Source organism: Oncorhynchus kisutch, linkage group LG24, assembly GCF_002021735.2.
Source record: "Oncorhynchus kisutch isolate 150728-3 linkage group LG24, Okis_V2, whole genome shotgun sequence".
Taxonomy (NCBI): domain Eukaryota; kingdom Metazoa; phylum Chordata; class Actinopteri; order Salmoniformes; family Salmonidae; genus Oncorhynchus; species Oncorhynchus kisutch.
The window spans coordinates 27671076-27695350 of record NC_034197.2 but is presented as its reverse complement, the minus strand read 5'-3'; the positions used below and the strand labels follow the sequence as shown (position 1 = coordinate 27695350).

Below are 24275 nucleotides of genomic sequence, written 5' to 3'. Positions count from 1 at the left end.
TCTCCTTCAGGTCTGTCCGTCTCTGCTCCTCTTCCTACCTGCCTCTCTCTCTCCAGCTGCCTGCCTAGCCCCAGGACCTCTACCCTGCTACTGCAGCTCTGGCTGTAGGCGGTGTCAATGACCAGGCACAGGGGCTCTGGCATGCTGCTGTCCACATCCACCGCCTCGTCGTCCTCTCCCTCACAGAAGGGCATCCACTTCCACCAGTCCCTGTCAGAGCCTGCCTGGTCAAACACTGACACTTGCTGGCTGTCTACAGGTCATACACTGTCATTCTCTGATTTTCACTACCATGCTTGTTTCACATTGTGAACTGGCAGCTTAAAAAGACTCAATACAGAGAAATATCACTCAGAAAAAAACGTATTATTGTTGATTTCAAAAGCAATAAACCTTTACTCTCCAAGACATTGCACACACAGGTTTAAAATGTTTTACACAGCAAAAGGCCCACATGCGAGGTGAGTGACTCACTTGGAGGGGTTCCATGCGATGGACCAGATAGGAGAGGAGGATCCTCCTGGTCGCTCTATTTTCACCTTCTCCTCTCCGTTCTTATTCCTGATGCTCACCACCCCGTTCATCATGCCCAGGGCCAGGTACTGACCGTCGTTGGTCCACCTGCGCTCAAAAGGATTATGACAATACTGAACATAAGAGAGGCTATCCAAACAAAAAGGAGAGCAGCAATTTCTCAATACTCACCCACAACATGTTATCTTGCTGTTGACTTTGTGCTTGGATACAGATTTCTGTTCTGGGGACCACAGACCTAGAGAGAGAAACAAATTATACAGATGCTGCTCTTATGACTGCATGTCTTCAACATACCTTTCAACCCCTTCCCTGTAGAGGTGTAGAGGACAGGACAACCCCAGTGTACCACTCACCAAAGTCCCCAGAGGAGCAGGAGGCCAGCTGGTGGCTGACTGGGTTGTAGGCAACACACTGGATGGAGTCATTATGTCTGAGGAGCAACATACAAACAAAATATGCATAGTGAGTGAGCCAGGAGTGACCTCAACAGAACATAATGCTACTGATAATGTTGTAATGTGTGTAATAATCATAGAGATCCTATTAAATTATTCTAATTCCTAATTCTGTAGTAATAATGATCACTCACGTATATTTCAAAATACCCTCCAGTTTAGATGTCCAGATGATGATGCTTTTGTCAGCAGAACCTGAGGCAAACCGTTTCCCTACAGAGAAGCACAATGTGAGACCCAACAGACTCGTGTTTGTTAATTGGGAACATCCAGATTGGTGTGTTAAGAGTGTACTGTACTAAGTACCATCTTTGGCGTAGGCAACACAGTACACTGTGTCCTTGTGTCCTTTCAGAGGCTGAATGAGAGTTCCATCTGATGTGTCATACACCTGGAAAGACAATATGCAATACTTATTGTATGCAATTCCACTCTCCTCAACTTAGCTATGATTCGAAAACCAATGGCATCATCATCCCCAAACTCACCAAAACACGATTCCCAGCTGCCACAATAAGCTGGCTGCCATCTGGTTTGAAGGCAAGGTCGTAGATACTAGGGAGAAAATGTACTGCAATCACAATATGCTGAAAAACTGTTTCAATTATGCTATTAAGCCATAGGTAGCTGCTCTGCTAGTTAGCATTAATGTTCTAGCTGTGCTTAGCCACGCAAACAGATTACCTAGCTAACTAGCAACGTTATCACTCGTTAGTAGACAGATCATTTATTTTAAGATTGCATGAAATGGATAGTGAAAATCTTAGTAAACAAAGATAGTTTGCTACAGTTGGCTAACTAGCTAGCTAGCCAGCCACTGCGGGAGTTTACATAGTAACCGCCGTTGCTATCAACACTCCCAACTGTGCAACATCAGGCCTGTTGATAAAACTGTAAATGCAAAGGCTAGATTACCATTGCTCAACTTTGTCGCGATCATGTACTTTGTCAATCCACGTAGGAACTGCCCTCATTTTGCCTTTTTAACAAATTAAACAGATACACGTTAGGTTGTTCAACAGGTTGCTGTCTTTTCGTGGGGCCGAGGATCGTTTACATGGCAGGACCTGCTTGCTTGCTTGCTTGCTTGTGCGCAGACTCCCTTCTCTCTTTCCTGTCCTCCTTCCTGTGTTCTGCGCATGAGTCAAGCAGAGTCGCTCACAAAGTAGTTCACAGAACTTCATACAGCACAACGGCAGATACAATTTATCCAAATATGTTGATGTCATGTCCCCGAAATGCCTAGCACCCGACAACTTTATTAAACTTGATCATTAAGTAATATGCAACATTTTTCTAGAACAGCATGTGATGATGAGGCATGTAAACAAAACACAGCTGTCAGATCAAGCCTCTGCAAATGCATTACTTAGCTAGTTAGTTAAGTTAGCTAGTTAGTTAATAGTCACCTATTTTCCCAATCCCTATAACATGATGGACAGTGGATTGACTGTTCTAATTCATATTTTTGTTAGTGGCAGCTAGGTATAGAGCTTCAACTCCAGATAGATTGAGAGAGCAACATCATGACTGAAGATGAGAGGGAGGACTGGAGCATGAGGATCTCAGCCACATGAAACTCAACAGGGGACAGTCAGCTCCATCACAGGCTGTGAGAGGGACAGTCCACTTTTGACAAAAGTTGTGTTTCAACCTACTGACACCAACAACACGGTCACAACCAGGCTAAAAAAACAATGACCTCAACACAGAGAACACCATCACTGACAGACACTAATCCTGATGGAGAGGCAGACGCTATGGCTGTTCCTGGTTCAGATATGACAGTTAGAAAACAAGCTGGGTCCAATCCATCATATGCTCTCATTCTCAAGTCTTGTTGCATGTAAACATCACTGAAGTATGTCTGTATCTTACTGTTAGGGCTAGGGGCTAAGTGCTTTTCAGAGTGAGATCATAAAGTCAGATCAATAATTCCACATGAGGTGACTGATCTGTCTACCTCTGCAGTCCCCAGGGACAGAGGTTCCGTCCAGAGTGTCTCATCAAGCCTTCCTCCTTAAAGATGGCGGAGGGGATCTACAGATAGACAACTTTGATGTCACAACAGCCAGGAGTGGCAGTGCAGCTGTGACCCCACAGCCCAACCAGGACAGACAGAGGAATGGTCATCAGGAACACACACGTCACACCTAAGAGGTCACGGATGACAGGTAAAACACATACAGGCAGGACACAGAGGAGAATATGGAAGAGGGGGGTCGAATATTACGCCTTTCTCCAAATAACACAAAAAGAGCCTATTTCGCAAAATCCTACAAGCAGAGAACTCAGAGTTAGAGGAAAAGGCACTTTGTCAATTCAGTATACCCCTGACAGACCTCCCTTGGCCAGGTGAATCACAGACAGGCAGCTGGGAGAGACACAGAAACTGGCCACACATCAGACACCAATGAGGACATTAACGAGAGAAACATACAAACCTCTGTGAGAAGGGGTGATGATGATGGTGATGACAATGAGACTGAGAGGCGTCTGCAGGCTGTGTTGGCGGAGCCAGTTGATGATGTCGTACTTGAGAAGAGCCCCCAGAGGAGGCCAGGGCTGCTGTGAGAAAAGCAGGTCAGGCTGGCCCCGCCCACTGAGCTACAGGACGCTCTCATTGGTCAAGGAGAGTGGTTTCCTGTGTCACCTTTACATGTCCCAGTCCTTAGGGTGCAGTCTGCTTCTGAGAGGGGGAGGCTGAGGGTGAGAGAATGGGGGAGGGAAAGTGTGTGGGGGATATAGAGGCAGAGGTGAATGAAGAAGCGCTGCTATCATCTCCCCAGACCACTAGAGGACGGTGTACACCACTAAAAGATCCGCAGAGCAGTGTGTATGTGCATTGTGCTATGAGTTATGATGCATAATGTGTATTCACTATGATGCCTAGATATAGAAAATGTTTTACATCTTCTTGGACTTTCAGTGTATTGACAAATAACATGTTCAATGTTTGTAGTGATGCCTTAGGTGCCTGTTGTACCTGTTCTGCACAGAACTATTAGGAGAGAAACAGAAGACCAGTCCTTCTTTCAGCGGGAAGTAACTGAGAGATGGTCATAATTTAATAAATGGTTGAGCTTAACAGAACTTGCCATTCTTGGAGAGAAATGTCAGTTTAATAAAAAAACGTGTTTATTTGTTATCAAAACCCCTTTTTCTTAGATCTGCAGTCTGTCCCGGCACAGGTCTGAGACCCCCAGGAGGAAGTGGACCACTCTTCGCTCCCCCTTCCAGCTGGTGCAGGAGACCCTGTTCCATGACCCCTGGAAGCTCCTGGTGGCCACCATCTTCCTCAACAATACCAGGTTTTCCATTTTTCCTTTCAGGATGAAATGCAAATATTTTTGGCTAAAAAAAAGAATATTTGATTGAAGTGACGGATTTAGATAAGGTTAACTTTGTGTGTATGTTTGTGTGTGTGTGTGTGTGTTTACATAGGTGAAACCTCAGGACCATAAACTGAACAAGTACCATGCCTGGTTGTGGGAGAACCATGGGAGGTTGGGAATCTGAACTATGAGGAACTGCAATGTCACATTTTATCACAACCTGTTTTATTAATGGAAGAATATTCTAGTTATTATTCATTAGGCTTATAACCTGGCGGACATACCGGTATCTCTTGGACATAATCCAGAGATGAGCCTACTACTGATCCCATCTACTCTCAAGACTCAGTAGTAACATTCCATTGTCTTAATCAGTAACAAAGCAACTGTCACTCAACACGATTGTATTACATAAACTGTTTAATCATGTTTTATTAAAAGGCGATTGACAGATTTCTATTGAATTGGACTTTGATGTTGAGCCTCTGGAAATGCAACTGATAAATCAATCAAATGTCTTTATAAAGCCCTTTTTACATCAGCAGATGTCACCAAGTGCTTATACAGAAACCCAGCCTAAAACTCCAAAGAGCAAGCAGTGCAGATGTAGAAGCACAGTGGTTAGGAACAACTCTCTAGAAAGGCAGGAATTTATGAAGAAACATAGAGAGGAACCAGGCTTAGAGGTGTGGCCAGACCTCCTCTGGCTGCGCCGGTGGAGATTATATTGTAAGTATACATAGCCATTAAGGCTAAATTGTTCTTCAAGATGTTCATAGATGACCAACGGGGTCAAATAATAATTACAGTGGTTATAGAGGGTGCGACAGGTCAGCACCTCAGGAGTAAATGTCAGTTGGCTTTTCATAGCCGAGCATTCAGAGGTCGAGACAGCAGGTGCGGTAGAGAGAGGGATGGAGGAAATAGCAGGTCTGGGATACGGTAGCAGGTCCGGTGAACAGGTCAGGGTTCAAAAGCCGCAGGCAGAACAGCAGAAATTAGATGAGCAGCACGACAAGTTAGCACATCTGGTAAACGGGTCAGGGCTCCATAGCCACAGGCAGAACAGCAGAAACTGGATCAACAGCACAACCAGGTGGACTGCGGACGGGGACAGCCAGGAGTCGTCAATGCCAGGTAGTCCTGAGGCATGGTCCTAGGTCTCAAGTCCTCCGGGAGGAGAGAGAGAGAGAGAGTGAGAGAAAGAGATGTGAGAATTAGAGGGAGCATACTTAAATTTGGAGAAATCAGTGGAGATTTTGAGTAGCCGTGTGCCACCACCGCAATGACCAGATGATCTCAGACTATGAGATAAAACATAGTCAGATGAAGAAAGAGCAGCTGGAGTAGCAGTGTAGGGGTGAATTAAATTAAGGTTAAATACAAAATTTAAAAATGTGGGTCTCCTGTCTTTCACGAGGTCACCAAATTAAACAACTTTGACAGGATTGTTCTTTAATAAATAACCACAGACCATTCCCACATTCTCAAAAATAGAAATATTGTTTAATTATTCAAACTTTTGAATGTCCATGTGTCTCCCTGTGTTCCACAGTTTACATTCCAATCTCGAACACTACAGAGCATAGAGGCTGCGCATTTTATTACCCACCATAAAACAGATGACTTCCCGCTCTACCCTCTCTACGAGAGAGAGAGCACGCTGTAGAGCGGACCTACTGTAACCTGATCCTTCAAATCGTCACAGGAGAGTTATGACATTGGCAAAGTGGGCAAACTTAGGCAAGAAAAGCCAACAACGAACAGTAAGCCATCGTACTCATGTATAAAACAACAAATAATGAAAGAAAAGCATTTTTCATTTTTTTGAAGTTAGTGTGGGAGAGGTGGAAAAAATATTGTTATCAATAAATAATGACAAATCCCCTGGCATTTACAACTTAGATGGAAAGCTACTGAGGATGGTAGTTGACTCTATAGCCACTCCTATCTGTTATATCCTTAATCTGAGCCTAGAGGAAAGTCTTTGTGCTCAGGCCTGGAGGGAAGCCAAAATCATTCCACTACCCAAGAGTGGTAAAGCGGTCTTTACTTGTTCTAACAGCAGACCTAGCAGCTTGCGGCCAGCTCTTAGCAAACTCTTGGAAACAATTGTGTTTGACCAAATACAATGCTACTTCTCTGTAAACAAATTAACAACAGACTTTAATCATGCTTTTAGAGAAAGGCACTCAACATGTACTGCACTGACACAAATGACTGATGATTGGTTGAAAGAAAAGATTGTGGAAACTGTACTGTTAGATTTCAGTGCAACCTTTGATATTATTGACTATAACCTGTTGTTGAGAAAATGTGTGTTATGGCTTTCCAACCTCTGCCATAGGGTGAATTCAGACCTGTATATCTAATATAACTCAGAGTGTTTTCTTTAATGGAAGCTCTAATGTCAAACATGCACAGTGTGGTGTTCAGCAGGGCAGCTCTCTAGGCCCTCTACGCTTTTGTATTTTTACCAATAACCTGCCACTGGCATTAAACAAATCATGTGTGTCCATGTACAATACCAGTCAAAAGTTGACACACCTGCTCATTCAGGTTTTATTTATTTGTACTATTGTTTCCATTGTATAATAATAGAGAAGACATCAAAACTATGAAATAACACATATGGAATCATGTAGTAACCAAACAAGTTTTAAACAAATATTTACATTTTAGATTATTCAAATCAAAGTGGCTACACCCTTTGCCTTGATGACAGCTTTGCACACGCTTGGTATTCTCTCAACCAGCTTCATGAGGTAGTCACCTGGAATGCTTTTCAATTAACAGGTGTAATGCATTAATGTCAATCAGTTGTGTTGTGAAAAGGTAGGGGTGGTAAAACACCAAGTCCATATTATGGCAAGAACAGCTCAAATTAGCAAAGAGAAATTACATTCCATCATTACTTTAAGACATAAAGATTAGACAATACTGAAATTTACAGCCGCAAAAAAAGTGCAGTCGCAAAAACCATCAAGCGCTATGATGAAACCGCCACAGGAAAGGGAAAGGGGATACCTAGTCAGTTGTAAAACGGAATGCCTTGAACTGAAATGTGTCTTCCACATTTAACCCAAACCCTCTGAAGCAGAGAGGTGCGGGACGCTGCCTTAATCGACATCCACGTCTTTGGCGCTCGGAGAACACTCGGTTAACTGCCTCAGAATTACAGATTTTTGCCTTGTCAGCTCGGGGATTCAATCCAGCAACATTTTGGTTACTAACCCAATGCTCCAACCACTAGAAGGAAGACCCAGAGTTACCTCTGCTGCAGAGGATAAGTTCATTAGAGTTACCAGCCTCGAAATTGCAGCCCAAATTAATGCTTCACAGAGGCCATGGTCAAATTGCTTAAACCACTACTAAAAGACACCAATAAGAAGAAGACACTTGCTTGGTTCCAAGAAACACGAGCAATGTACATTACACCAGTGGAAATCTGTCCTTTGGTCTGATGAGTCCAAATTTGAGATTTTTGGTTCCAACCACTGTGTCTTTGTGAGATGCAGAGTAGGTGAACAGATGATCTATGCATGTGTGGTTCCCACCATGAAGGAGGGAGGAGGAGGTGTGATGGTGTGGGGGTGCTTTGCTGGTGACACTGTCTGTGATTTATTTAGAATCCAATGCACTCTTAACCAGCCTGGCTACCACAGCATTCTGCAGCGATACGCCATCCCATCTGGTTTGATCTTAGTGGGACTATCATTTGTTTTTCAACAGGACAATGACCCAACACACCTCCAGGCTGTGTAAGGTCTATTTGACCAAGAAGGAGAGTGATGGAGTGCCTGTCCTCCACAATCACCTGACCTCAACCCAATTTAGATGGTTTGGGATGAGTTGGACCGCAGAGTGAAGGAAAAGCAGCCAACAAGTGCTCAGAATATGTGGGAACTCCTTCAAGACTGTTGGAAAAGCATTCCTCATGAAGCTGGTTGAGAGAATGCCAAGAGTGTGCAAAGCTGTTACCACCCCTACCTTGTCACAACACAACTGATTAGCTCAAACGCATTAAGAAGGAAAGAAATTCCTCAAGTTAATTTTTAAGAAGGCACACCTGTTAATTTAAGTGCATTCTAGGTGACGACCTCATGAAGCTGTTTGAGAGAATGCCAAGAGTGTGCAAAGCTGTCATCAATGCAAAGGGTGGCTATTTGAAGAATCTCAAATATAAAATATATTTTGATTTGCTTAACACTTTTTTGGTTACTACATGATTCCATATGTGTTATTTCATAGTTTTGATGTCTTCACTATTATTCTACAATGTAGAAAATAGTAAAAAAATTAAGAACATTTGAATTAGTAGGGGTGTCCAAACATTTGACTGGTACTGTAGTATGCTGATGATTCAGCCATATATGCATCAGCAACCACAGCTAATGAAGTCACTGAAACCCTTAACAAAGCATTGCAGTCTGTTTTGGAATGGGTGGCCAATAATGAACTGGTTCTGAACATCTTTAAAACTAAGATAATTGTATTTGGTACAAATCAAGTTCTAGACCTCAGCTGAATCTGATAATGAATCATGTGGCTGTTGAACAAGTTGAGGAGACTAAATCACTTGGTATTACCTTACATTGTAAACTGTCATGGTCAAAACATATAGATTCAATGGTTGTAAAGATGGGGAGAGGTCTGTTCGTAATAAAGAGACACCACACTCCACAAAGCAAGTCCTGCAGGCTCTAGTTTTATCTTATCTTGATTATTGTCCAGTGCTGCAAAGAAAGACCAGGTTAAGTTGCAGCTGGTCCAGAACAGAGATGCATGTCTTGTCCTTCATTGTAATCAGACTGCTAATATTAAAACGATGCATTTCAGTCTCTCTTGACTAAGAGTTGAGGAAAGACTGACTGCGTCACTTCTTGTTTTTATAAGAAACAATGTGTTGGAAATTCCAAATTGTTTGCATAGTCAACTTAAACACAGCGCTGATACACAAACTTACCCCACAAGGGGTCCGTACCGGAAGATAACGTCACTGACTCAACCCACTCAAGTCGAGTATAGTGAAAAAAGCCTGGCCCCTTTTGATAAACCGTGTCCCCTTTTTCTAGTGGAGATGAATGTGTTCCTTTATTGGGGATACTGAATATTCTCCATCAATCTAGCTCTGTACAGCCATCCTCTGGCTATAGCTCACCCAGCCCTAGTTCACATGCTAATAAACATTCTTCAATAGGACACCGGAGCATTGAACTACGCTCGGCTCCAGCTTTTTCTCAGGTCTGTACACAAGTAACCTGATTCCCAAGGCAACCTTGCCAGACCCAGGTGATTGCATTTGTTTGTACTATTCCTATTTAAATCCAAGTTATCATAGTCTTGAAAGTAAATATTTGAAAAGGAAGTAGTTTGCATGTTTAATTCAACAATTTACTGTTATGAAAATGTACTTCTGTTATGTGTGAAAGTTGACTGACCCTTTAGAAGTGTTTAACGCACAAAGACTGGACCACTGCTGGGGAAACCCAAAGCACAACTCTGTCTATGGAATGAAACTTTGATGTTTCAAAGGAATGGTTTACTATCAGTTTGTACTGTGCATGTTTGACTATTTGAATGTTCAGTGTTTGTACTGTGCATGTTTGATTTATGTTTCTCAACATCACCACAGCTGCTGTTCGCCAGAATTCCACACCTGTGTCTATTCCTCGATGCACACCTGTCCTACAAAGTCTCTACCATATGGTCATTCCCCTGACATTGCCCATCATCTGACCTGCCTCTGCAGCACTGACAGTCAGCCAGGTGTGAATTGACTCCAAGATACAGCAAATTCAAGTGTTTACATTATTTTAGCCTGCTTTTGTGTGAAAATTTCCAATCTGGCTGGCAGTTTGTCCCCAGACTGTAACCCCTCTGGTCCATAGGCAGCCGGTCAGCCTGGAGACCCCTGATGTGCATCACCACAACCACCTGAGGGCACTAGTCATGCACAGAAAGGAGCACTACAGGAGAGTTTGCCCAGTAGTAAAACATAAGCCCGATACTGATATAAAAATGGCATATTTCTCTTTTGTTCGTCTTTTAAAAATTTTTACACCCTTTTTCTCCCCAATTTCGTGGAATCCAATTGTTAGTAGCTACTATCTTGTCTCATCGCTACAACTCCCGTACGGGCTCGGGAGAGACGAAGGTTGAAAGTCATGGGTCCTCCGATACACAACCAAGCCGCTCTGCTTCTTAACACAGCGTGCATCCAACCCGGAAGCCAGCCGCACCAATGTGTCGGAGGAAACACTGTGCACCTGGCAACCTTGGTTAGCGCGCACTGCGCCCGGCCCGCCACAGGAGTCACTGGTGCGCGATGAGACAAGGATATCCCTACCGGCCAAACCCTCCCTAACCCGGACGCCGCTAGGCCAATTGTGCTTCGCCCCGCGGACCTCCCGGTCATGGCCGGTTACGACAGAGCCTGGGCGCGAACCCAGAATCTCTGGTGGCACAGCTAGCGCTGCAGCACAGCACCATTAATCCCTGCACCACCCGGGAGGCCGAAAATGGCACATTTCTGCTGTACTACACCGGCTCCAATACCTGTCAGATGTGGCAGGGCTTGTAAACCTTTACAGACTACAAAGGGAAGCACAGCCGCGAGCTGCCCATTGACACAAGCTTCGAGGCAAGTAACACTGAAGCATGCATGAGAGCATCAGCTGTTCCGGGAAGACTATGTAATCACGCTCTCCGTAGCCGATGTGAGTAAGACCTTTACACAGGTCAATATTCACAAGGCCGCAGGGCCAAACAGATTACGAGGATGTGTACTCCGAGCATGCGCTGACCAACTGGCAAGTGTCTTCACTGACATGTTCAACCTGTCCCTGACTGAGTGTGTCATACCAACATGTTTCAAGCAGACCACCATAGTCCCTGTGCCCAAGAACACTTAAGGTAACCTGCCTAAATGACTACAGACCCGTAGCACTCACGTCTGTAGCCATGAAGTGCTTTGAAAGGCTGGTCATGGCTCACATCAACACCATTATCGCAGAAACCCTAGACCCACTTTAATTTCCATACCCCAACAGATCCACAGATGATGCGATCTCTATTGCACTCAACACTGCCCTTTCCAACCTGGGCAAAAGGAACACCTATGTGAGAATGCTATTCATTGACTACAGCTCAGCGTTCAACACCATAGTGCCCTCAAAGCTCATCACTAAGCTAAGGACCCTGGGACTAAACACCTCCCTCTGCAACTGGATCCTGGACTTCCGGATGGTCCGCCCCCAGGTGGTAAGGGTAGGTAACAACACATCCATCACGCTGATCCTCAACACGGGGGCCCCTCAGGGGTGCGTGCTCAGTCCCTTCCTGTATGCCCTGTTCACTTGCCGATGACACAACAGTGGTAGGCCTGATCACCAACAACGATGAGACAGACTATAGGGATGAGATCAGAGACCTGGCCATGTGGTGCCAGGACAACAACCTCTCCCTCAACATGATCAAGACAAAGGAGATGATTGTGGACTACAGGAAAAGGAGGACCGAGCACGCCCCCATTCTCATCGACGAGGCTGCAGTGGAGCAGGTTGAGAGCTTCAAGTTCCTTGGTGTCCACATCACCAACAAACTATCATGGTCCAAACACACTAAGCCAGTCGTGAAGAGGGCATGACAAAGCCTATTCCCGCTCAAAAAAAATTTGGCATGGGTTCTCAGATCCTAAAAAGGTTCTACAGCTGCACCTTCGAGAGCATCCTGACCGGTTGCATCAATGCCAGTATGGCAACTGCTCGGCCTTCAACCGCAAGGCACTACAGAGGGTAGTGCATACGCCCAGTACATCACTGGGGCCAAGCTTCCTGCCATCCAGGACCTCTATACCAGGCAGTGTCAGAGGAAGGCCCTAAAAATTGTCAAAGACTCCAGCCACCCTAGTTTAGACTCCAGCCACCCTAGTCATAGACTGTTCTCTCTGCTACCGCACGGCAAGCAGTACTGGAGCTCCAAGTCTAGGTCCAAACTGCTTCCTAACAGCTTCTACCCCCAAGCCATAAGACTCCTGAACAGCTAATTAAAGGGCTACCCAGATCCTTCTTTTACACTGCTGCTACTCTCTGTTTATTATCTATGCATAGTCACTTTAACTCTACCTACATGTATATATTACCTCAATTACCTCGACTAACTGGTGCCCCCGCACATTGACTCTGTACCGGTATCCCCTGTATATAGCCTCGCTATTGTTATTTTACTGCTGCTGTTGAATTATTTGTTACTTCTATTTTCTATTTTTTTATTAACTTTTTTTCTTAAAAACTTCTTAAAGCATTGTAGGTTAAAGGCTTGTACGTAAGCATTCCACTGTAAGGGCTACACCTGTTGTATTCGGCGCATGTGACAAATCAAATTAGATTTTTTATAATAAAATGTTTCTCTGGGGCTTCGTTAGGTGTCACCAGATGTGGCAGAAGCCATTCTACAGAACCTGCACTGAGAGAGTACAGGTCAAAGCATCCTCGTCTGAATTATTCCTTTCCCTCCTATACCTAGCTGAGCTTCTGTCATGTTTATGTATCTCTCCGTCTCTCTATTTTCCAGGAAGGAGGTATGTGAGCAGCTGAATGGAGGAGAAGAGGGTGGGGGGCTGATGCTGCAGCTGGCCAGTAAGGCAGAGTTTTTTTGGATCGCTTGGCTCTGTCCAGTCAGAGAGAGCAAAGGATACAACACAGAAGAGAGGAGTTAGTACAGAAATGAGAATAGGAGAGTAATACACACACAGGGACTTATTCCTAATGTGAGATTTTGTACTTATTCCTAATGTGAGATTTTGTACTTATATATACAGTATATATATTCAATTGTATGCGCAGCTGATGGAGCATAGCTAGAGGGGCAGGACATTGCTCTCTGGAGATCCTGATGGAGAGAGAACTGCTGTGCCACAAGCACAATTAACTGGAGCGGCACACTGAAATAGAAGCACACACACACACACCTCTGCTAACAGTGTCTTACATAGCTAGCATTCTAGGGTGTTTCTCCTGTATCTGTTTCCTTGAATGGCTTTAATCTATCATCTCCATGCAACGGCAGTATTTTATTAATGTCTTCAGCAATGAGCAGCATGAGTTCACATTAAATTTCTTTCAACAGCATGTCAAAATAAAATGGTAAGAGAGGTTATTGGAAAGCTAAAAACAGAACACTAAACTCAGAATTCTTCCTTTTTAATAATGATCATAATGCAAAGAACTGCAGTTGAAATGTAGGCCTAACACACACACGTTATATAATAAAAGGACATGATTATTAACAGCTAAAATGGATATTATTGAAAACAACATCTGGAAGGTTGAAAATGAAAAAAGATGGATAATTTGAATAACAATTGTGCTAGATCTAGTAGCTACTGAGGATGAGGGGGGAATAATGTGGAGGGATATGATTGATCAGATATCATTTAGTTGCTTCAACTGTAAAATGTTGACACCTCTGATAAATACACTTGTGCATTTCATTGTACAGTACCCCATATTACCTGGTGCTGATCAAACTCAATGTATCACACACACACACACACACACACACACACACAATAAAAATCAGAAAAGGTCTTTGCTAAAAAACAAAAAATACATTTAGAAAGGACCTATTGCAAAACAATGAAATGGGAGACATCTTCAAGAGGACTAGAGTATTGTACTCTCACATACACACACAGATTGCTCAGGCAGTAGGTTTAGGGGGAGGTGAAGCAGTAGTGATTATCCTTGTATCCTGGTTGTACAGTTTAGAGGGAAACAAGCAGCTCTATAAAGTCTTCCATGCCAATCATGTGATAATACATACAGTATAGCCTCTCAGATCCTTTTCTCGTGCATTCATACAGCAAGAATCTGTCTGTGCAGAAACACAGATAAACACAGTCATAATATGAACAGGATTATAAATAAACAGTGTTTTAACATGGGATGGAATTCAACTGGCGCAACAGGATACATCAGTTATTTCCTTAACAAGTCCACCATAGCAGCAGCCTTCAGTGCAAAGCCCCAATGACAATCACATTCTCACCCTCCATCTCCCATCACCACGGGAACACCCTCTGTTCCTCAGTAAAAAGGTGAAATGATGAACAGGAGATGCTGATGAGGTAAGGGGTGCCTAAGAAGTTTGATTTGTGATGAGTGGAAATGGACAGAAATGAACATTTGAGTCATTTAGCAAACACTCCTATCCAGAGCAATTTACAGGTGCAATTAGGGTTAAGAGCCTTGCTCAGGGGCACATTGACATATTTTTCACCTAGTCGGCTTGAGAATTCTAACCTGCGACCTGGTTTGAACCATATATCATTTTAGAGCAAAATTTTGTCCAGTGGAAGATACAAATGCATAATAACTTGGTAACAATCAGTAGTGGTCTTATCCTACCCCTACTCCGTCCCTTCCCTACCCCAGAGTCGAGGCAAGAGGGTTGGGTTTTGTCTCCCATATAAGTGCAGACAGACACCCCAGTCTCCTTAGTGTCTTCTCAGTGTTTTTGGATCAAGTAGTACCTGGTCTTCTTCTATATTCACTCCCTCCATTGAGCTCTCTGATTTGACCTTCCTCTGAGCTCCATGTTCTCTTATTCACCTCCCTCTAACATTTGGTTAGAGTTCATATTCCAGTTCATATTCCAGAAGAACCACAATAATCCCAAACCTTTTCAAGGCATCCTTTAGGACCCCTCTTCTCCCACCCTAACCCCTACCACCCCAAAGTAGTATAGTACATTCCTGAATGGCTAGCATTCCTGTAGCCGTCCCACCCTCAGTCTTTGTCACCCACATCGGCTTGCATTCAATGAGTTCCTTCATCTTTCCCATATCCCTGGCTCCTGATAGGCTAGCGTCCCTTCAGGAAGCCGTCCAGCATGCGATCACCTTTCTCTGATAGCCAGTATCCGGCCATGGCGGCCACGCCCCCGATGAAAATGGCGGTGAAGACCATGTCACCCTTGGCGGCAAGCGTTGCTAGGGCACAGATGACCACGCCAAAGAACATCTGCTGCAGGACAAGTACCTCGTCATCAGTCATGTCATCAAACAGGCCCTTCTCTGGACCACCTGATGAGGAGAGAGAGAGAGAGATGCTGTGTATATAGGAGTGAGCCAAGTAGAGAGAACTATCAAGGGTGCTCGCATGTCCTACTGTAAGGCTGGTTCTCCACACAGATGCTGTCCCTTCGGATGAAGCCGTCAGCACATTCACAGCGGAAGGAGCCCTCTTCATTGAAACAAGCCTCATTCAGCCCTGGACACGCTATCACCCTCTCACTACACTCATCCACATCTAGGAGGGAGAGAGAGAACATGGACAGAGTGACACCCATACCAAGACAGAGACAGATGTACACTACAAGTAAGTAGTCAGGCTGCTGTAACAGAAGGTTCATCTGATTGGCCAAACCATCTATAGATGAGTAAAAGAGAACCACACAGACAAATTAAAACACAGCCGCGTCCCTCACCAAGACATTTGGCTCCTCTGAGCTTGTATCCCCTAGCACATTTCTTACAGCGGGCAGGACCACTGCCCATACAGCCCACACATGCCTGGTCACAGCCTGGCACAGAGGAAAGAGAACAGAGGTCTGGGGCAGAACACAGGTTTCCCAACAACACAAACCATCATTACTCTGTTGCTAGCAGATAGTAGAGGGAGAGCCTACAGTACTCTGTTACTAGCAGATAGTAGAGTGAGAGCCTACAGTACTCTGTTACTAGCAGATAGTAGAGGGAGAGCCTACAGTACTCTGTTACTAGCAGATAGTAGAGGGAGAGCCTACAGTACTCTGTTACTAGCAGATAGTAGAGGGAGAGCCTACAGTACCTCTGCACTCGTACGATCCATCTGTGTTGTGGCAATATGTGTTGGAGAGACATCGAGCCAACTCTGTGCCACACTCATCAGTGTCTGGAAACAACATTCACAAGTTAAACACTGTAGTAGGGATTTTCAAGGTGAAAAAAAAGAAGGGCAGTCACAGATGAAGTCAATCAAAATCAATCTGGTTTAATACAAGTTGCAACAGGGAGACACCTCCAGCACAGAAAGAGACCATGTCTAACCTGTCTTCTCTAAGCAGACCCTTATATTCTAATCTATTCTCACAGAACCAACGTTCTGAAAACACCTACTAACAGGCTTGAATCACAGTGTCACAGAATCACAGTGTCACAGAATCACAGTGTCACAGAATCCAACAACAATCAGTGTCCTCGGTCCTTTTACCTCCAGATATGAGAACAATCCATTTAGTATCAAGTCTAATGACCATCAACCTGTACACAAATGGGTGTCACAAAGCATTGTGTTAATAATTACTCGTAACTGAAACTGAATTTCTCCATTACAAGCACAGATACAAAGTAAGAAAACTAACAGAAGACACATGCTCTCTCAAATACACACACAAAAGCCAAATACTCACCAACACACTTGTTGTCATGGAGGATCCACCCAGGTTTGCAGTCCACACATTTGTAGTCCTCTGGCCCTGAGCATTTTTTACAAGAGTGGTAGCATGCTAGACATAACACACAGAGAAGAAGTGATTAGTCTGTGAGACTTCTACATGAGATTGGTTGAGAATAAGCCAGGCTGTCTGGTTCATGATCAGACAGGCAAAACTGTTTCTGATTGGGTACCTGCACAGGCTGGTGTGCTGTGATTGGAGCTCTTCTCTCTGTAGTAGCCATCTGCACAGCTCTGACACAGCTGACCAAAGTACCCCGGATCACACACACACTCTCCATCTCCCAGACGGGTACCCTCTCCCTCACAGCGACCCAGACCACCACACACACCTCCAGGACCGGACAGACACTCTGCACCACAAGAACACACAGGGTTAATAATGTGACAACAGAGAGAGAACTATAGCGAGAACTATCGTGTGTGTGTGTGTTCAATACCTTTGCAGTCTGGGCCAAAGCGTCCTGGGGGACAGCAGAGTCGGAGCTCCTCTATACACAGCCACTCAAATAGATCTGGAGCCTCCTGCTGCCTACACACACAGAGACAATCACAAGGTCAGGGATGAGAGGGGAAGGACACACACACATAACAATATAATACACAGGTGTGTAAATACAACAGTAAAACAAAAGTGATTATACATATACCACATCTACATGATCACACACATACCGGTGGAACCACCATGTCTCCACTTGGTCCTCTAACTGCTCCAGCAGTTTGTTACAGTCAAAGTCAGATTTCTCACATGCTGCCTCCACTATCTCCAGCAGCCTGGTCTCACTGAGAACCAGGAGGAGAGGAGACGTGAGTAATGTGGAACACTTCACTAGAGAACAGAGCACAGAGAAAACAAATACACCCTCCTATTCTCCATTATGTACTCTAGGAGGATCTCCGACACACGCTCGCTCACTCTCACAGACACACACAGTGTGGCCTAGTTTTGAGAGGCTGTCATATTGTGTAAGGACATATGTGGTGTAGAGCCCTAGTCTTGTCAGTATTGTACTGTACTGGTTCAGCATCGCCTTGGCTCAGTCATGAGGAGTCTAATTCAGGTCAGAGGCATCAGGTAACAAGCCTTCATAGCAACACAATAAAGGTGCATTGGCCATTCAACAACATGCTACGGCTTGTCAGGGATTAGCAGGCCTCGTGGGCTTTCCTCTACATAAACACAGATGTGAGACTGCAGGTCTTATTAAAAAGACTGCAGTTCCTATGACTGTATATTTGTGGAGATTCTAGTGACAGGCCTAGTGGAGCCATAAGTACCTGCGAGCATATTTAGCCAGCTTCTCCTCCTCCCAAGCAGTGTTCCCACCCCCAAAGTTTTTATTGGATGTTTTCTCCAGGCCCTGAAGAAAATGTGTTTTAATGAAAGACCACCAGGTGAAGACAGAAACAGAACAGCAAGGAGAGTAAAATGGCAGCTACTGACCGAAACATAAGCAATAAGAAAAAGAGATACCAATAGATACAAAAATGACAATATGACCGACAAAACCGATCAACAGACTGAGGGAATGAGAGAGACAGAGATAGAGACTCCTACCTTGATGAAGCTGTCAGTTAGTTTGCGGCAGGTCTGACATGGTGCAGTCTGTACTTGTACCACAGACAGCACAGAGAAGAGTACCAGGCCAGGGAGCAGGGGCCACGACCACCACATGGCTTGGACTACCTACCACTCAGCCACTGAGAACAGAGACAGGGGATTCAGACAGAGCAATTCTCTCGGGAGATAGTACAGTCGGCATTTGAATGTGAGATATTCTAGGTCGGGTGAACAGAAAGACTTGAGTTCCTGTATATTATCACAGTTACACCATAAGTTGTTAATCATAAAACATATACCAACACTCTTCTGCTTCCCGGAGAGATGTTTGTTCCTGTCAGCGCGATGTACTGAGAACCCAACTGGCTTTACAGAGTCAGACAGTGTATCTCGAGAGAGCCATGTTTCCGTGAAGCAGAGTATGTTACAATCCCTGGTGTCTCTCTGAAAAGCAACTCTTGTCTTGAGTTCATAAATGTTATTATTCAGAGATTGGACATTAGCGAGTAAAATACTTGTGAGCAATGGGTGGCGTGCATGCTTCCTAAGTTGGACCACAAGACCGCCTTAAGTACTTCTTCTCCACCGGCGTTGTTTTGGGTCTGCCTGCGCTGGGGAGAGCAAACAAAAGACCTGCTACAGGGAAGTCGTAACCCTGGTCATAACGCTGGAAGTTCTGGTGAGTTACCGCCACTCTAATATCCAACAGTTCTTCCTGGCTGTATGTAATGACAATTCCTGAGCTAATAACGTCAAATAAATAGTACATGAACAAAAAAAATACTGCAGAGTTGAATAAGAGTTTGTCGCGATGCTGCCATCTCCGTCGGCACCATCATACTGTATGGGAGCATTCACGCAAAACTGAAAGCCAACCACCACATTTAACCAGGGCAAGAAGACTGGGAATATAGAAGAATACAAACAGTTTAGTTATTCCCTCCGCAAAGCAATCAAGCAGGCTAAATGTCAGTATAGGGACAAAGTTGAGTCCCAGTTCAACGGCTCAGAAACAAGACATATGTGGCAAGGTCTACAGACAATCACGGATTATAAAAGGAAAACCAGCCACTTCACAGACACCAACATCCTGCTTCCGGACAGGCTGAACACCTTCTTCGCTTGCTTTGAGGATAATACAGTGCCTCCGGCGCGGCCCGCTATCAAGGACTGTGGGCTCTCCTTCTCCCTGGCCGACGTGTGTAGGACATTTAAGCAGGTTAACCCTCGCAAGGCTTCCGGCCCAGAAGGCATCCCTAGCCGCGTCCTCACAGCATGCACAGACCAGCTGGCTGGTGTGTTCACAGATATATTCAATCACTCCCTATCCCAGTCGGTTGTCCCCACATGCTTCAAGATGGCCACCATTGCATTCTTAAGGACAAGGACTAAGGTAAATGAACTAAATGACTATTGCCCCGTAGCACTCACCTCTGTCATCACGAAGTGTTTTGAGAGACTAGTCAAGGATCATATCACCTCCACCTTACCTGCCAACCTAGACCCTCTTCAATTTGCTTACCGCCTCAATAGAGCCACAAAAAATGCAATCGCCACCACACTGCACACTGCACTGTCCGACCTGGACAAGAGGCATACCTATGTAAGAATACTGTTCATTGACTACAGCTCAGCATTCAACACCATAATACCCTCCAGGCTCATCATCAAGCTCGAGGCCCTGGATCTGAACCCCGTCCTGTGTAACTGGTTCCTGGACTTCCTGATGGGTCGTCCCCAGGTAGTGAAGGTAGGAAACAACATCTCCTCTTCGCTGATCTTCAACACTGGGGTCCCACAAGTGTGCGTGCTCAGCCCCATCCTGTACTCCTTGTTCACCCATGACTCCGTGGCCAACCATGCCTCCAACTCAATCATCAAGTTTGCAGATGACAACAGTAGTAGGCTTGATTACCAACAACGATGAGACAGCCTACACTGAGAAGATGAGGGCTCGGAGTGTGGTGCCAGGAAAATAACCTCTCACTCAACATCAACAAAACTAAGGAGATGATCTTGGACTTCAGGAAACAACAGAAGGATCACCCCCCTATCCTCATCGATGGGACCACAGTGGAGAAGGTGGAAAACTTCAAGTTCCTCACACATCACAAACTGAAATGGTCCACCCACACAGATAGTTTGGTGAAGGCGGCACAACAGCGCCTCTTCAACCCCAGGAGGCTAAAGACATTTGGCTTAACATCTAAAACCCTCACAAACTTCTACAGATGCACAATTGAGAACATCCTGTCGGGCTGTTTCACCACCTGGTACAGCAACTGCACCGCCCACAACCGCAAACCTCTCCAGAGGGTGGTGCAGTCCGCCCAACACATTACCGGGGGCAAACTTCACGCTGTCCTGGACACCTACAGCACCCGATGCCATAGGAAGGCCAAAATGATCATCAACCACCTGAGCCACTGCCTGTTCACCCCGCTATCATCCAGAAGGCTAGGTCAGTACAGGAGCATCAAAGCTGGGACTGAGAGACTGAAAAACAGCTTCTATCTCAAAGCCATCAGACTGCTCAACAGCCGTCACTAGCAGATCAGAGGCGGCTGCCTATAGATATAGATTAGGAATCACTGGCCACTTTAAGGACATGAATCACTAGTCACTTTAATAATGTTCCGTATCTAGCATTACTCATGTACAGTTGTAGTCGGAAATGTACTAGTCATTTAAAAAAAAATTCAACCACTACACAAATTTCTTGTTAACTAACTATCGTTTTGGCAAGTCGGTTAGGACATCTACTTTGTGCATGAAAAGTAATTTTTTACCTTCTCAGCTCGGGGATTCGATCTTGCAACCATTCAGTTACTAGTCCAACGCTCTAACACTAGGCTACCTGCCACCCCAGTGGAAGCTTCTTTTAGAAGCTTCTGATAGGCTAATTGACATAATTTGAGTCAATTGGAGGTGTATCTGTGGATGTATTTCAAGGCCAACCTACAAACTCAGTGCCTCTTTGCTTGACATGATGGGAAAATCAAAATAAATCAGCCAAGACATCTGAAAAAAAATTGTAGACCTCCACAAGTCTGGTTTATCCCTGGGATAATTTTTTTATTAAACGCCTGAAGTATAAACACCATGCCGTCATACCGCTCAGGAAGGAGACGCGTTCTGTCTCCTAGTGATTAACGTACTTTGATGCGAAAAGTGCTAATCAATCCCAGAACAACAGCAAAGGACCTTGTGAAGGTGCTGGAGGAAACAGGTACAAAAGTATCTATATCCACAGTAAAACGAGTCATATAGCGACATAACCTGAAAGGCCGCTCAGCAAGGAAGAAGCCACTGCTCCAAAACCGCCATAAAAAAGCCAGACTGCGGTTTGCAACTGCACATGGGGACAAAGATCGTACTTTTTGGAGAAATGTCCTCTGGTCTGATGAAACAAAAATAGAACTGTTTGGCTTTGCTGCAGGAGGGACTGGTGCACTTCACAAAATAGATGGCGTCATGAGGAGTAAAATGATGTGGATATATTGACGCAACATCTCAAGACATCAGTTAAAGCTTGGTCACAAATGGGTCTTCCAAATGGACAATGACCCTAAGCATACTTCCAAAGTTGTGGCAAAATGGCTTAAGGACAACAAAGTCAAGGTATTGGAGTGGCCATCACAAAGTCCTGACCTCAATCTCATAGAAAATGTGTGGGCAGAAAAAGACTGAAAAAGCGTGTCCGTACTATTGTTTTTACAGATGAACGTGGTACCTTAAGGCGTTTGAAAATTGCTCCCAAGGAGGAACCAGCTATGTCAGGAGGAATGGGCCAAAATTCACCCAACTTATTGTGGCAAGATTGTGGAAGGCTACTCGAAACGTTTGACCCAAGTTAAACCATTTAAAGGCAATGCTACCAAATACTAATTGAGTGTATGTAAACTTCTGACCCACTGGGAATGTGATGAAAGAAATAAAAGCTGAAATAAATCATTCTCTCTACTATTATTCTGACATTTCACATTCTTAAAATAAAGTGGTGACCCTAACTGACCTAAAATGGATTTTTACTAGGATTTTTACGAGGATTAAATGTCAGGAATTGTGAAAAACTGAGTTTAAATATATTCGGCTAAGGTGTATGTAAACTTCCGACTTCAACTGTATAAACTGCACTTCACACTATTCTACGGTATCTTAGTCACTTTTAAATTGTGTTTACATATTGCATCACCCATTTAATATGTATATATTGTATTTTATTTTAGACTATACCACTGACTGTTAAACAGCCATTTACAGCACATCAGAGACTGCTGCCTATAGACATAGATTAGGAATCACTGTCCACTTTAAGGAGATGAAATACTAGTCACTTTAATAAATGTCCCCGTATCTTGCATCTCATGTGTAAACTGTACACTATACTATTCTACGGTATCTTAGTCACTTTAATTGTTTGTAAATATTGCATCACCCATCTCATATGTATATACTGTACTCTATACTATTCTACGGTATCTTAGTCACTTTAATTGTTTGTAAATATTGCATCACCCATCTCATATGTATATACTGTACTCTATACTATTCTACGGTATCTTAGTCACTTTAATTGTTTGTAAATATTGCATCACCCATCTCATATGTATATACTGTACTCTATACTATTCTACGGTATCTTAGTCACTTTAATTGTTTGTAAATATTGCATCACCCATCTCATATGTATATACTGTACTCTATACTATGTCACTGTATCTTACTCCAATGCTGCTATGACATATATGTATATATATTCTTAATCCATTCCTTACTTAGATTTACTTGTTAGATATTACTGCACTGTCGGAGCAAGAAGCACAAGCATTTCACTACACCCACAGTAACATCTGCTAAACATGTGTATGTGACCAATACATTTGATTTGATTATCATGATGGGCAGCATGATTAAATGTGTGTGAAAAGATAAGAGGATGAGTTATATCAATGTTTCAGTAAACAACGCAGAGCCACTGAATTCCTGTATCTCTCACATGTTCATTGACAAATCCAAACCTAGTTGGATCCTGTTATGGGTAAGCCTAGTGATGATTAAGCTCTATTGCCTCTGCTGCCTGGCAAAAAAAAGTATAGCTAGTTAAATTCTTAGAAAGCTAGGTATGGAGCTCACTACATTGTTGCCTTGACTGAACTATTTAGGCTGTGGTCTAATGAGGATCATCATCATTCTGAATAGCATCTTCATAATCAGTTAGACTGGCTAGTGTGGTCAGCGAACGTTAGCTAGTTACTGTAAAGTCCCGTTGGCAATCAGGTAACCCTCCATCAGGTCAGTACAAGTAATGACATGATTATCCATCTTAAACGTCATCAAAACCACCTCTGCTGGCTATTTCTTCTTGTCTATTGCTACATTGCATGGCAGTAAATTGACTGTGATAACTAGTTAGCTACCCAGATAACGCACTGCTATGGCAAACTAGCAATCTATCTAGATGGATAGCTAATGTTAGCTAAATTAGCGTTACCCTGCTAACGCTAGCTCCCAATACATTATGCTGCGCTGCATCCTACCTTCAGCTTGATAAACTCTCAAGAGCTTGTAGACAACCGATTGGAGCGTCCTCAGCACCTTAATACAATTTCACGGTCTTTCACCGGTTTAGTTCTTCATCCGTGCCATTCATTGACCGGTGCTGATGCAGTGGTTCTTGTTGATTCTTCTTCCCAGACTCTGTTTAGCTGAGGCGCAGCTGGCAGGAAACTGCCCAATCCCACTGGGACTTCAGTCTTCAACCAATCATTACCCGCGAGTACAAATAAGGGCGTGTCTTGTTTTAAAGAGGTTGAATGGGTCCTTGCCCTGATAGACTGTCAGACAGGTAAATCATTCAAGATTAGAAAAACTGCAAAATTCAACA

General features: G+C 44.0%; 2 protein-coding genes across 4 annotated transcripts in view; both read right to left on the bottom strand.

Moving 5' to 3' along the window:
- Nucleotides 1-2093, bottom strand: part of ift122 (intraflagellar transport 122 homolog (Chlamydomonas)) — a 31162-nt gene extending 29069 nt beyond the window's left edge. Inside the window, exons 1-7 of one of the 3 annotated variants that reach the window (XM_031803971.1) lie at nt 1908-2093; nt 1481-1547; nt 1299-1383; nt 1127-1205; nt 891-967; nt 706-772; nt 475-621 (exon numbers count right to left, since the gene is read on the bottom strand). In XM_031803971.1, the coding sequence (XP_031659831.1) occupies nt 475-621; nt 706-772; nt 891-967; nt 1127-1205; nt 1299-1383; nt 1481-1547; nt 1908-1966 (581 nt within the window). In that variant the 5' untranslated portion in view covers nt 1967-2093. Of the gene's footprint in view, nt 1-474; nt 622-705; nt 773-890; nt 985-1126; nt 1206-1298; nt 1384-1480; nt 1548-1907 lie in introns of those variants that run through there. The other 2 variants (XM_031803972.1, XM_031803973.1) reach the window with 2 other exon arrangements.
- An 11421-nt stretch (nt 2094-13514) lies between these two features.
- On the bottom strand, nt 13515-24139 carry LOC109869823 (protein disulfide isomerase Creld1). The gene is made up of 11 exons (XM_020460087.2): nt 23929-24139; nt 18386-18528; nt 18106-18188; nt 17500-17610; nt 17265-17356; nt 16998-17177; nt 16781-16876; nt 16180-16263; nt 15818-15913; nt 15499-15639; nt 13515-15413 (listed from the first exon to the last, which is right to left on the bottom strand). The coding sequence occupies exons 2-11, from the start codon at nt 18500-18502 to the stop codon at nt 15193-15195; spliced, it is 1221 nt and encodes a 406-aa protein (XP_020315676.1). The 5' UTR covers nt 18503-18528; nt 23929-24139; the 3' UTR covers nt 13515-15192.
- Between the last annotated feature and the right edge of the window lie 136 nt (nt 24140-24275).

What these genes read in the sequence shown, in the direction of transcription:
- LOC109869823 (XM_020460087.2), bottom strand. Translation starts at nt 18,502, where the DNA reads ATGTGGTGGTCGTGGCCCCTGCTCCCTGGCCTGGTACTCTTCTCTGTG. An exon ending in CAGCACACCAGCCTGTGCAG is followed by an intron (nt 16,877 to 16,997) that starts GTACCCAATCAG and finishes TGTTATGTCTAG; the next exon opens with CATGCTACCACTCTTGTAAA. An exon ending in TGGATCGTACGAGTGCAGAG is followed by an intron (nt 15,914 to 16,179) that starts GTACTGTAGGCT and finishes CCTCTGTGCCAG; the next exon opens with GCTGTGACCAGGCATGTGTG.